The sequence below is a fragment of the Balaenoptera physalus genome (genome assembly GCF_965194825.1).
Source record: "Balaenoptera physalus genome assembly, chromosome: 6".
In the NCBI taxonomy this organism is placed as follows: Eukaryota; Metazoa; Chordata; class Mammalia; order Artiodactyla; family Balaenopteridae; genus Balaenoptera; species Balaenoptera physalus.
The window spans coordinates 53,882,506-53,895,743 of record NC_138885.1 but is presented as its reverse complement, the minus strand read 5'-3'; the positions used below and the strand labels follow the sequence as shown (position 1 = coordinate 53,895,743).

The following is a 13,238-nucleotide window of genomic DNA, read 5'->3' as shown; positions in this document are numbered from 1 at the left end:
GTCATTAAAAATAGCATAAAACCCCTAGTTATAACATTCAGAGTCTGCCTAGAAGTTGGAAAACCTCAGGCTTACTTATCATTGATGATTCCTGTATCAATAAATACACACTATATTCTTCTTCTGACCTCAAACTCTATCTTAGGACATGACACATAACACAACCTCAACAATCTAAAAATAATCTCATTGTCTTCCTACTTTTCACACTTGCTCTTTCCCCTGTATTCCATACCACGGTTAACAGAATCAGCATACATCTAGCCACCCATGGTAGGAAACCTCAGAATTCCTTTGGACTTCTCATTTTACCCATCTCTCCATGAAATCCTGAAGAATCTTCCTCTAAAATTCCTATGGTGTACATTTATCTCCAATTTTCCATTCCCTCTGCTACTATACTAGTTTAGGCCTCATCATTTGCTAAGTACCAGTATCTCATTTTTTCTAGCCATCCTCCCTTTTTAAAAAAATTGTGGTTAAATATACATGACATAAAATTTGCCATCTTAATCATTTTTAAGTGTACAGTTCAGTGGTGTTCAGTAGATCCATATTTTTGCACATCTATCACCACTATCCATTCCAGAACTGAGACTCTATATCCATTACACAGTAACTCCTCCTTCCCCCAGCCCCTGGCAACCACCATTCTACTTTTTGTCTTTTTGTATCTGACTTATTTCACTTAACATGTCTTCAAGATTCATCCATGTTGTACCACGTATCAGAATTTCCTTTCTTTTTAAGGCTGAATAATATCATCGTATATGTATAGACCACATTTTGTTTATGTATTCATCTGTTGATGGTTATTTGGGTTGCTTCCACTCTACAGCTATTGTGAATAATGCTGCTATGAACATGGGTGTACAAATATCTCTTCATGACCCTGCTTTCAATTCTTTTGGGCTTATACCCAGAAATGGAATTGCTGGATCAGATGGTAATTCTATTTTTTATTTTTTAAGGAACCACCGTAATGATTACCACAGCAGCTGTACCATTTTACATTCCCTCCAACAGTACACAAGTTTTCAATTTCTCCACGTCTTTGTCAACACTTGTTTTGTTGTTTATTCTTGTTTTTTGATAGTAGCCATCCTAACAGGTATGATGTGGTATCTCAGTGTGGTTTTGATTTGCATTTCCCTGATGGTTAGTGATAGGTATCTTTTCACTTGCTTGTTGCCCTTTTGCACATCTTCTTTGGAGAAGTGTCTATTCAAGTCCTTTGCCCATTTTAAAATCAAGTTGTTTGTTTTTTGTTGTTGTTGAGTTACAGGAGTTTTTTTTTATATATTCTAAATATTAACAACCCTTATCAGATATATGATTTACAAACAGTTTCTTCCGTTCCATGGGGTGCCTTTTCACTCTGTTGATTGATTATATCCTTTGATGCACAGAAATTTTTAATTTTGATGTAGTCCAATTTGTCTGTTTTTTTCTTTTGTCTATGTTTTTGGTGTCCTATGCAAGAAATCATTGCAAATCCAAGTCATAAATCATTCCCCCTATGTTTTCTTCTAAGAGTTTTCGCTCTTACAGTTAGGTTTTCGATCCATTTTGACTTAATTTTTGTACATAGTATAAAGTAAATGTCCAACTTCATTATTTTGCATGTGGATATCCAGCTTTTGCCATACCATTTGTTGAAAAAACTCCTTTCCCCATTTAATGGTCTCAACACCCTTGCTGAAAATCATTTGACCATATACGCAAGGATTTATTTCTGGGCTCTCTCGTCTTTCCCAATGGTTTTTTCCATTGTTGTAATAAGTTTTGAAATCAGTCTAGTCATCTTCCTTTTGTCCACCACTCTGCCATCTTGAACCCAGATCTGATTCTGTCAGTCCCTTGCTAAAAAGGTATTTGTGTAGCATTAAAGGCTCTTCAGACTTAGCCTCAGCCTATTCTTAGTCTTTTGTCCTGTCATAACCCCATCCCCTCTTCCCTACATTGGCTACTCATCCCACAAAATAACTCCAGAACACAACGTATACCTACCCACCACCTGCTAAATTCTATAATTTGCGCCTTCCTCTATTCTCCTTCCCACCCTCCACCCCCAGGTGGCAGTTACTTTTTACTCTTATAGAATTTTGTTACCATCAGAGCCATTATCACATCATATCATAACAAATTATATATGCATGCCTGCTCCCACCAGTAAAAGTTGAGCTTCTTGATGGCCCTTCAAAGAATAATTTCTTTGTGCTTGCATTGCCCAGAGATCTCACACCTATCTATTACAGTTGCACAGAGAAAGTGATATTAATATGTATACAACGCTAGGCTAAATACTGCATGTGCAGCATTTTGTTTAATCTTCAGAACAGTCCTATGAGATATGACATATGAGGAACCCAAGGCTTATAAATGTTTGGTTACATAGCTGGTTAGTTGTCAGGGCTAGGATTTAAACTCACAGTCAACTGGCCCCAAGTCATGCTGTTATCACTAAGCTATGAAGACACTAAGGAGAGATGGGTGGTTAGTAAAATACAATAGCGTCTGGTGACTTACCTACTCTCTTTTAGGCCTGGACATGATGTTATCACAACCTCCAAAGTTGATCAGACTTAGGAGGTTGCCGATGTGCACCAATCACACTAAATAAAGCATAAACCAGAATATCAACTAAATTATAATGGGAAAGAGTCCATTCAACTAGCTAAAGTACCATGTCCAGGTTTCCAGTGTCATGATATCTAAGAAAGAGACTGAATTATCTGAAATATACTAGGTGAGCATATAGACTCAACACAATGAGAATGAGATACACTTGGGAGTGTTTTATCCAGGCATGGTAAGGGCAGGAGAATCAGCCCTTCTCCACAACACAGCAAACCACAATGGAGTCTCTATCTATCTGACAACTTCTGGGGTTCTTTGCTGGACAATACATACAAAACAGCATATTTTACCCCTCAAACTCCCCTTTTTCTCTGTTCCATGATGCTTATCCCCATTTTTTGTTCCTGAGAAACTGAAATATCTCAGCTTTCTTGATTATCACATTTTCCGGTTCTGCCTATTTAAAATTATTTCTAGCCATCTGATTGGAATTCTGCACATTTCATGAGTCATGTGTTTATCGACATGCTCTTATTTTATGACAAGAGATAATTGTCCATTATGTATGGATTTAATTGGCTTTCTTACTCCTCCACTCAAATTTCCTGTGAGCAGCTAGAATTCATATTCTCCCATAACTAAGGGTATTGCTATTATGGGCTGTGTATCTCCCACTCTCACCTGACACAGCTTCTCAAGAGATTGTGTCTTACACATTTTTTAAACACCCAGTATCTAGTATAATGTCTGACATATTAATGGCACCCAGTAAAACTTTGTCAATAAAGCCTTCCCATCAAGGAAGATACTCAAAAGAATGAGCTATACTCTCTGAAAGCAGTGCCAAAATCCAGGTTCTAAATGTCTTTTAGGTAGCAGCTATGCTGGAAAATGTTTGAATTTCCAAAATGATTGCTTTGAAAAGGATAGCTCTTATTGCACATATATGTTGGATTATATTTCATGAAATATGAGGTTATATTACTTTATAATCATATCTTGAAGCCTAGTAATGTTCTGATAGCATACAGCTGCTTCCTGGGACGTGTTAAAGAGGCTCATGTCTATAATAAAAGACCTAAGACGTCCCAGGTGAACTAAATAGGTCAAAAAGAATGGATTATCTGGTACAAAGTAAAACTTCTTTGTAATTCTCCAGATTGCTTTCCTCTGGTCTCTAACTTTGATCTCATTCCCTTTCAAGGGGGACTCTAGCTTTGATCTCATTTCCTTTCTAAGAGGACAGTACCTATCATCTGGTATAGTCATTAATACCATAAAATCAAAGACTTATCTTCCTGGGCACAGGATGGAATTGTATTTCCTATACTCCTTGTGGTTGAGTGAGGCCATTTGACAAGCTAGTTCTGGCCAAAGAGATCTGGATATAATTATCATGTGCATCTTGTTGGCCAAGTACTTAATTTCTCGCTTCTCCCTCTGGCACAGCTACTATTAATGCTCAAAATGACTCATGTTCTGTTAGCCCAGGTCTCTGATTAACTATGTTGAACATAATTCCCTACCAATTCACAATGGACACATAGCATAAACAAGAAATAAACCTTATTTTAAGTCACTAATATATTAGCGTTCATTGTAATTGCCTCATATCCTAGGCTATCCTGATGCAGACTGGCTATTAAACCATTGGATTAGAAGGAAAAAAATAGGCCCAGTAGGGCTTAATATCGTACCTCTCTATATCCCATCACTTATGAAGGGGTCCTGGAAAAGAACTAAAATGCACAATTGAAAGTGTGATAAAAGATTAAGAGGGTCTTGGCAAAGTAAGTAGATTGAACTATAGTAATGTGTCATGGTCAGGAAAGACTGCTAATATATTTTACCTTAGGTTCAAAGGGGAGACACTGCTTTTGAGAAACCTCATGATGAAAAACACAAAACCAATAAGAAAGTGGAGGGGCTGGAGTGCATTTTGACCCAGTAAAACTTTGGGCTGATATGGATTTGTGGGGACAATGCTTTATGCTATTATTGAGACCCAAATTGTGATCGACCTAAAAAAGATTGGTAGATTTTATTAATACAAAGAATTACAGGGCTTCAGCCAAAGCAGTGGTTAGAGGGATATTTATAGTTGTAAATCCTATATGGAAAAAAAATCATATATCAGTAACCTAACCTTCCAATAGAAAAAGAAGACCAAACAAAGCATTAAGCAAGCAGGAGGAAGGAAATAATGATTAGAGCAGAAATTAATAAAAGAGAGAATAGAAAAAATTAATTAAACCAAAAATTGGTTCTTTGAAAAGATCAACAAAATTGACAAAGCTTTAGCTGAACCAACTGAGAAAAAAGAGGGAAGACTAACTACTAAAGTCAGGAATGAAAGAGGGGACATTGCAGAAACAAAAACGGACTTTAAGTGAATACTATGGACCAAGTAGATAACTTGGGTGATAATGGACAAATTCCTAGAAGATACAAAGTACTGCAACTGACTCAATAAGAAAGAGAATATCTAAATAGACCTATGACAAAGAGATTGAATTAAAAATAATTCTGTAAGTTGGGCTATTATCAAGTGAATTTGATTATACAATGTCTATTATATTGTTATGTTATAAAAAACCAGGAATCTGAAAGTAAAAATGTGGGTTTCTTTTTCAAAACTATATTTTAAATCTTGAATTCTCTTGTGGAGCTTTAGTAATAAGATACTGGAAAATAAAGAATTTGAGAAGATTAAACAGAAGAAATAAGAAAAGAAAAATTTTAATTATAGGAAATTGGAATTTAAAAATCCATAAACAAGAAGAATGTTTCTTGTACAAAGAGGAAGAAAAGGCATAGATGGAACTGCAAAATTTCTTTAGCGTGTACAGATACCAAGTGTCATCACATTTCTTTCTTGTCTGCTTATTTTTAGCTACATGTATGTTTTCTATCATCAGGCAGCTCTCACTGTGCCCAGTGTGAGCCTTCCTCATCCTCATTTGGCAGCCCCTGGGTCTTTCTTCTATCTGTATGAAACACCAACTTAAAGAACTCTAGTGAACTCCTATTACTTGGTTGGCATCCAGGACTATGGGTGGATTAATGGAAACATGGCCAGTTAGAGGGTGTAAAGTCTATTTAATGGCAAAGGATAAGGGGAATTCAGAGACTATTCCATAATGCAGAAGATAACACAGCCTGTACCCAGTTACAGCTTCCTCTCTACTGGGAGGTAGCGCTGTGGATAATACCAGGTGTGGAAAGTGAATGATTGCATCAGTATGAGAGAATCCCTGGGCCATTCTCATGGATATTTTTAGAAACTTTTTTTGAAGTTTAATATACACTACACACAAATGCATGTATTATATATATTGAGCTTGATACACTTTTTGCAAACTGAACACTTCCAGGGAGTTTTTTACATCTTGTACTCTACCTTGCCTGATTGTTCTGGAAACTCTGGCCTTATTTGCCTGCAAAGCAGATCAACCCAAATGCATTCCTGAGTATTTACTGTGAAACTGGGTATTTCCCAAGCTCATCCCTCAGTTGGCCCACACTTCAAGCCTGTTTAGAACCCATTCCTACACCCACCTTTTCTAATTACTTCAGTGCCTATCATCTCTCTCTCCTTTGAGTTCTTGGTTACACTCAACTAAATATTTGAATAATCATTGACTCACTAACTGATTCACACCTATTCTGTTCCCACTGGATTGTATTTGGAGAGCATGTATTGCTTATTATTTAACTGAAAAGTTAGTTTTCCTTTAAACATACCACTTAAAATTGTTTTCTATATTCCCCAAGAAGCATTATTACAAGGAACAAAACTAGAAATTAATGATAAAACAGGATTAATTATTGACCACAGTTACATAATTAGAGCAAAAAACGTATAAAATATTCAAATCTTTAATGTTCCAAGTCAAAGTTCCAACTATTTGGCACTCTGTCCTGTGTAATAAGATAACCAGTTCACTCATGTGATCAAAGATCTCTATAAATTCTTAAAATGTTTCTCTAATACATCGCCAAGATATTTTAATTAACATCTCCCAAATTGCAAATTCACAGACTAGAGACCAGCTACAATAAAGCTTCCCTCTTTGAAACTGCCTGTCCTGCAAAACTGACCATACAGGGCTTGAGATCTCCATGCTAAATTACTGGCCTGTGTAGTCAGGGGTTTCTTTTACATATTTTACTTGAAGAATATTATAACCAATCTTACCCATCAAATTAGTGAAAAATTTTAAAAAATTACTCAAGTCTGTCAAGAATGTGGAGAGACAGGCACCACCATATGTTGCTGAGAGGTGAAACCATACAGCCTCTCTGAAAAGCAATATGGCAATATTTATTAAGACTATTTACACTCTTATGCCCAGTAATTTCATTTCTTTCTAACAATTTCCTTAGCAAATTTCATTAAAGTAAATATTTATGTACAATGTCATTGAATCCAATATTATCTATAATAAGCACAAAAATATTGAAACAACTGGGAAAATGTTAAATAAATTATGGTATGTTTCTGGGGCTGTGGACCATTAGGCAGAAACAGTAATTACACTACTGAGAAATTTTAGACGTGGAAAATGCTCAGGATACAAGTTTAAGTTGAAAAAGGTAGTTTGCAGGTCTTTTTGTAAAATTATTGATATTATTATTCATGAAAGACTGAAAGTAAATGTTATATCTGAGTGGCTTATTTTTGAGTGGTGTGATTATTAGTTATTTTTCTTATTTATAGTTTCTATATTTCCTAGAGAGAACTCTATTATTTATACAATCAAAAAGTTACTTTTAGAAAAATACTGTTTTGATAGTACTTTGGCCTGTAATCAAGTTTCAAAGTGTCAGTCATAATGCACTCGTTAATCAATTTAAAAATCACAGGAGCATCTCAAAATCATGAATTTTGATCTCTTTTCCCTTTGTCTTTTTCATTACAAATCTTCTCCAGCGATCTCAATTTCATGTTTAAATTTGAGTATTTTAGGTTATTACTCTTCAAATATGTGACTTTGGTTTCCTCAGGTTGGTAATTTTTTAATGTTTCCTCGCTGAAGAAAACTCTTTGTACCTTTGATTTTAATCTGAACATGGTTCAATACTGTGACGTGCACTTAGTTCCTAAGTGTTAGCATGCCTAGGAACTTTTTTCTGGTCAATTTTTGAATCTCAAAAGGGACTGGCAAAACCACTTCGTAATCAATTACACGTGGAAACCACGGTGTAAGCTCCATGTGAGCTTAGGAGGCGCTCGGAAACGCTAGAAGAAATGCACATCGGGTTCAGGTGATAGCAGGATATCCTGGATATCCTTTCCAGCAGCCTGTCCTGGAAAGACAGATTTGGGTAACCTGAGCACAAAGGCGATGGCAGAAGTCATGAACCACTGAGGTCAGAGCTGGCCTAAACAGAAAAGACCAATCAGGGAGGTCACAGAATAGGCAGAGCAGGATAAAGAAATACAGCAGAGGAAGGAGGCTCCAAAACTTTGAGCTGTAGTAACTGAGAGGTAAAGGGGGCATTATATAATGCCCCCTTTAAAATCACATTTCAGGCACTCGCTAGACCTTGAGAGCTCAGCTTCCGCAACCAGAAAAAAATTTCAACTAAAGGTTCTTCCCCAGTCCGGACTCATTTAAATCCTACAGCCAGGTTTTAGAAACCTCGTCATCAGGCGGCGGAAGGGCACGCATGCGCGGCGGCGGGGCGGGGCCTTCCTTTTGCCTTGGGACGTCCGCCGGCGTCGGCCCCGCCCGCCTCACCTGCGCGTCACGTGCCCTGCGCCACTAGCCGGCACCTGAACGCTGATCCCGGGCGTCTTGGGTCTTCGAGGTGAAAGGGGCGGTGCTCATGGGCCAGTTTAACAGCGACGGAGGCAGGTGGGGGACCTTGACTGGGGTCAGCCCCCCGAGCTTCCCCGCTCGAGGTGTCTAAACTCTCCGTTTCTCGGCGTCCGGTCTAAGCGTGCGACAGGGACCTGCTGAGACCTTGAACAGAGCGATGTACGGTTTTGCGGCCTCGGTTTGGGAACCGGGCGGCGCCTCCCAGCGGGGCGTGGAAGCCCCAGCTGGCTTCCACCCCTCCCCCGCAACCCGAGCGCCGGTCCCCGCGCCCCGGAAGGCCCTGCTCCCCGCCGGCCGCGCTCCTGCCGCGGGTCGCTCGGTCCGCTGAGGCCTGGTTGGCTCTCAGAGTTGGGCAAATCCTTGGTCCCCCCGTGGGCGCGGTGGGAGTGGGTCTCGAGCTTTATGTTGGAGGATTCTTGGCACATTTCGGGTTTGCCTTGCATTAGATGGGTATGCGTGTGTTCACACTGGCGAGGTGGTCCGGGATATGACCGGAAATTGAGTGTTCGGCTTGACGGCTGAGGTTTAAGTGGACGCCCACACCAGGTAGCGGTAGACTTGAGAGCGCGTTTCAAAACAAAGAGTTAAGCTGATTGCGTCTCTGTCCTTGCGACTCGAGGGCCTCGAACTGCAAAGGGAGCTGAGCGCCACAAGGGTGAGGAAGTTTGTTTGGAAAATTACCCGTGTGCACTTGCACAGTTGGGATTTGGGAGTTCCCCAGAAAGCACCGCCTGATGGCGTTTTTTTCCAGTGCAACACCTCAGGCGGTAATCTACCAGGGTTTTTGGTGGTTGGTTGGCTGGTTGGTTGGGTTTTTAGACTTCATTGGCGTTTGTTTGAAAAAAGAGGCTGAACTTTTGGGATAAGATAAATGCTGGGAAAGGCTCGCTCCATCTATTTGGAAAGATTTCTGTAAATAATATTAGAACGAGGTATTATGAATTTTACAATTCAAAGTTACGCCTGTCCCTTCAGGGCTGATTATTGCCTCGTTCTACACCATTTTTCCCCTGCAGATTTTTTTTCTTTTCTTTTCTTTTTTTTTAGTATTAGTAGCTTTATTTTTAGTTATCCAATCATTTTGTATTATATTCACATATAATGTTTAAAGCCTAGAACTGGATTTGGGGAAAAATGTTAATTCAGCAAATATTTATTTGACCACATTAGGTGCCGATACTGTTTTACGTTTTACATGCTGTGGATACAGAAATGAGCGAAACAGACCCGATCTTTGTTGGTTTGGTGCTTACCTTCTAGTGGGGGGAAACAAATAAATAATAAATATGTCAGAGGGTGGTAATTGCTACGCTGATGATTAAAATAGGGTGATGTGCTAGCCTGTAGAGGGGCTACTTTAGACTGGGAAACTCTCTCTGAGGAAGGACACTGAAATTGAAATCGAAATGCGAAATTAGATCCCAAAAGCAGGGGGAAGAGAATTTAAGCATAAGAAAACCACTTTGTGAAGATCTTAGGTGTAATCCTTTGGACCAGGGAGGCTGGAAAGAGGGAGGGTGAGGGAAAGTGGAAGGAGTTGAGGTCTGAGAAGTAGGCAAGCAAGAGACAGACCATGTAGGGTTTTGTAAGTCTTGGTGAGGAGTTTGGATTTTATTCTAAATTTGTACATTTGTTCTTCGGTGCAAACCAGCTCAGTCCATTTTTTGCCACTCTTTCTTTTTGGTTTCCTTGATTTATTACATTGATTCTTCACCTCAAATCTTTTATATCTTTTTATTCTTTGTCAGACAAGATGACAAACCATGACATGATAGCTTTCAACACTGCCACTTAAATTGTGAATGAAACCTTTTGTTCCTTTTTTATGAGTGAACTATATAATTCTGCATCTTAAAGGCAGAGCAATAGCCTTGGCTCCATCCTGTGGAAGGAGCAGCAGAGTTTGTTAAAGTAGTGAAAAATCTTTTTAAGCTGAGATTAGCAGATGTGGAATGAGGCAGTGTTGAGTAACAGTTAAGGGAAAGTCTTCAAAGGTGAAATAAATACCCAAGGTTCTGGATGTTCAGTGTCAAATCAGTTTGACGTTATTTGACTAGGTTCTTTTTCAGGAGTTGTGGAATTTTATTGGTATGGCACTGGTGATTGTGATAGTCATCAGAGGTTATAGTCTTAAAATGTTTCATTTCTCTCCAAATTATTCTAACCCCCAGTATAATATATTGTCTTTAAAAAATGTGAATGTAGGAGCTTTCATCGAGCAAGTTAATTGCTTTTGGCTCTTTTATATTGATTTGAGTTGCGTTTATTTGATTCCTAGGATGAAGTAACCTTTATCTGTCTAAAAATTGCAGGATATTTTACTTCAAATAAAGAACATGGTGAAACTAATCCACACATTAGCGGATCATGATGATGATGTCAACTGCTGTGCCTTCTCCTCTTCCCTCTTGGCCACTTGCTCCTTGGACAAAACTATCCGCCTGTACTCCCTGAGTGACTTCAGTGAATTGCCACACTCTCCATTGAAGTTTCACACCTATGCTGTCCACTGCTGCTGCTTCTCCCCTTCAGGACATATTTTGGCTTCATGTTCAACAGATGGTACCACTGTCTTATGGGACACTCAAAACGGACAGACTTTGGCAGTGATGGAACAGCCCAGTGGTAGCCCCGTGAGGGTTTGCCGGTTTTCCCCAGACTCCACTTGTTTGGTATCAGGGGCAGCTGATGGAACTGTTGTTTTGTGGAATGCACAGTCATACAAGTTATATAGGTAGGAATATTTAAACTGCTTTCCGTTTTTAATCTTATTAACAGGTCCACAAAAAAAAGAAAAAAAAGGCAGAATATTTTGATGACTTTAAGAAGCAGATAATTTTTAGACATCACAAGGAAAAATATTTTGACCTATCTTCTGAAGGTCATAAAAACATAATATGATTCTTGAAGTAGATTTGCTTGGCTCTGAGTGTTTTAAATTTCCAATCTCTCTTTTGTAAAATAAGGTTAATCTTGTTAGACTTTCATGGATTTTTTGGGTAAGAGTTAGGCCAAAAAAAAACCCCACAGTAGTCTTTTGAATAAAATTTAGTAATTTTAGGCTTTATTTTTCTCACTCGTGGCTCAGGTGTTCTCAATAATAAAGTAATGGTAGGTAAGTCTCACCTGCACAGCTCTTTCCTGACTAGGATTCTTGCTGACCAAGCGCAGAAGAAGGAACCTTGTGATCAGCATGGTGTTGTTATCGTTTCTTTTAAAAAAAATCACTTAAAAAACTCCTTTTGGATAAAAAGACATCAATTAATTTACACTGGCAATGTTGTGTTGCAACTCACCAACATTAAAACCATGCACTTGTATGTATTTATAGTGTGGTGAAATATATATAACATCAAACGTTTTAACCATTTTAACATATCATTAAGTACGTTAAAAACTATAAACTTTCAGATGTTACCAATTAAAATAGCTTAATGTACCTTCCTTTCTCCCTACCTCCCAGCATCACTCAGAGCACAAATGGTAGCTGGTAAACAACTGTTACTCATTTAGATTTGGGTCTTTGGATTGAAGAAAGTGATGTGTTTTAAGTGGTGTTAATAAACAGTTTAAAGAGAAAGCACAGGAAGAATGAAATGCCTTTAAGTTATTTTGTGTGAATGATATACAGCTGTCGGCTAACGAATCTTTTTCACTTATTGGGTGATAAATTCTGCCTCCCTAGCATTATTTCTCTAATGTATGTAATTAATGATATAAAAATGGTACACTGCAGTAGATTTAAGCGCTGGCTAGGACACTGCACTAATTGTTGGGTTTTTACCAGTTTATTTTTCCTAATTGAGAAAATAATATTGTTAGGCCAGTGCTTCCTAATCTTCCCTAGATAATTTTAACTTATTCACAGCATTTTCTTTACATAAAGCATTTGTATTTGAAGATGGGATGAAAGTTTTTGGGTGACTTTGCTGTTTGTTGTTTCTAGGTGATTTTAATACAAAAGTTGAAAGTACTTTTGACCCCAGTAACATGTTTTTCAAAAAAAAAGTTATATCTTTAAAAAAAAATGTGACTGTAGTTGATATTGTTGGTCGTTATTGCTTTTTTTGTTAAGCTTTGTAGATTTTTAACATGTTCATACTGACTTGCCATATGGAACAGTATGAAGATATGTCGACTTTTGTTTGGTTAAGATAATATTTAAATCCTCTTACTTTTAGCAAGCATATAAATGATATTTTATTTCTATAGGCATCTACTGTCTTTTATCTCTAGTTCTGTGATAGCCATTTATCCTCTGTTTAGTATATCAAGCTGCTGTTAGAGATTGTAATGTAAAGTAAAAGATGCTCTGAAATGAAAATTCCCTTTTCTTTTGCTTTTATTTCAGATGTGCTAGTGTTAAGGATGGCTCCTTGGTGGCCTGTGCATTTTCTCCTAATGGAAACCTCTTTGTCACTGGCTCCTCGTGTGGAGATTTAACACTGTGGGATGATAAAATGAGGTGTCTGCATAGTGAAAAAGCACATGATCTTGGAATTACCTGCTGCGATTTTTCTTCACAGCCAGTTTCTGGTTAGTTATTTTACTCTTGTAAGCAATAGTAATTCCCATTTGCAATTTGTATGTGACTTTTCATTCTTTTACTTATTTTCACTTCATCATTAGTAAAACAACAAGCCCTTTTAATTCATTCATTTCAAGGAATCATCCTTCTCCTTTATCTTTTTTGATCAAAATGAAATCACAAATACTTTTCGGGGAAAATCAGGATCTTTGGGAAAATATGTAGGGGCTGACTCAACTTGGTGCAGTAGATCTGGATTCCTAGAGTACGGTAATGTAGAGGCCTTAACACTGTTGGTTTTACTG

The 13,238-nt window shown here is 38.0% G+C and overlaps 1 protein-coding gene across 7 annotated transcripts in view; it reads left to right on the top strand.

The window, feature by feature from the left end:
* Positions 1-8,257: 8,257 nt before the first annotated feature.
* WDSUB1 (WD repeat, sterile alpha motif and U-box domain containing 1) overlaps positions 8,258-13,238 on the top strand; it is a 73,276-nt gene continuing 68,295 nt past the window's right edge. The window contains exons 1-4 of one of the 7 annotated variants that reach the window (XM_082465096.1): positions 8,269-8,441; positions 8,852-9,060; positions 10,718-11,139; positions 12,757-12,941. In XM_082465096.1, coding sequence (XP_082321222.1) covers positions 10,742-11,139; positions 12,757-12,941 — 583 coding nt within the window. In that variant the 5' untranslated portion in view covers positions 8,269-8,441; positions 8,852-9,060; positions 10,718-10,741. Of the gene's footprint in view, positions 8,442-8,465; positions 8,565-8,851; positions 9,061-10,717; positions 11,140-12,756; positions 12,942-13,238 lie in introns of those variants that run through there. The other 6 variants (XM_082465095.1, XM_082465100.1, XM_082465097.1 and 3 more) reach the window with 6 other exon arrangements.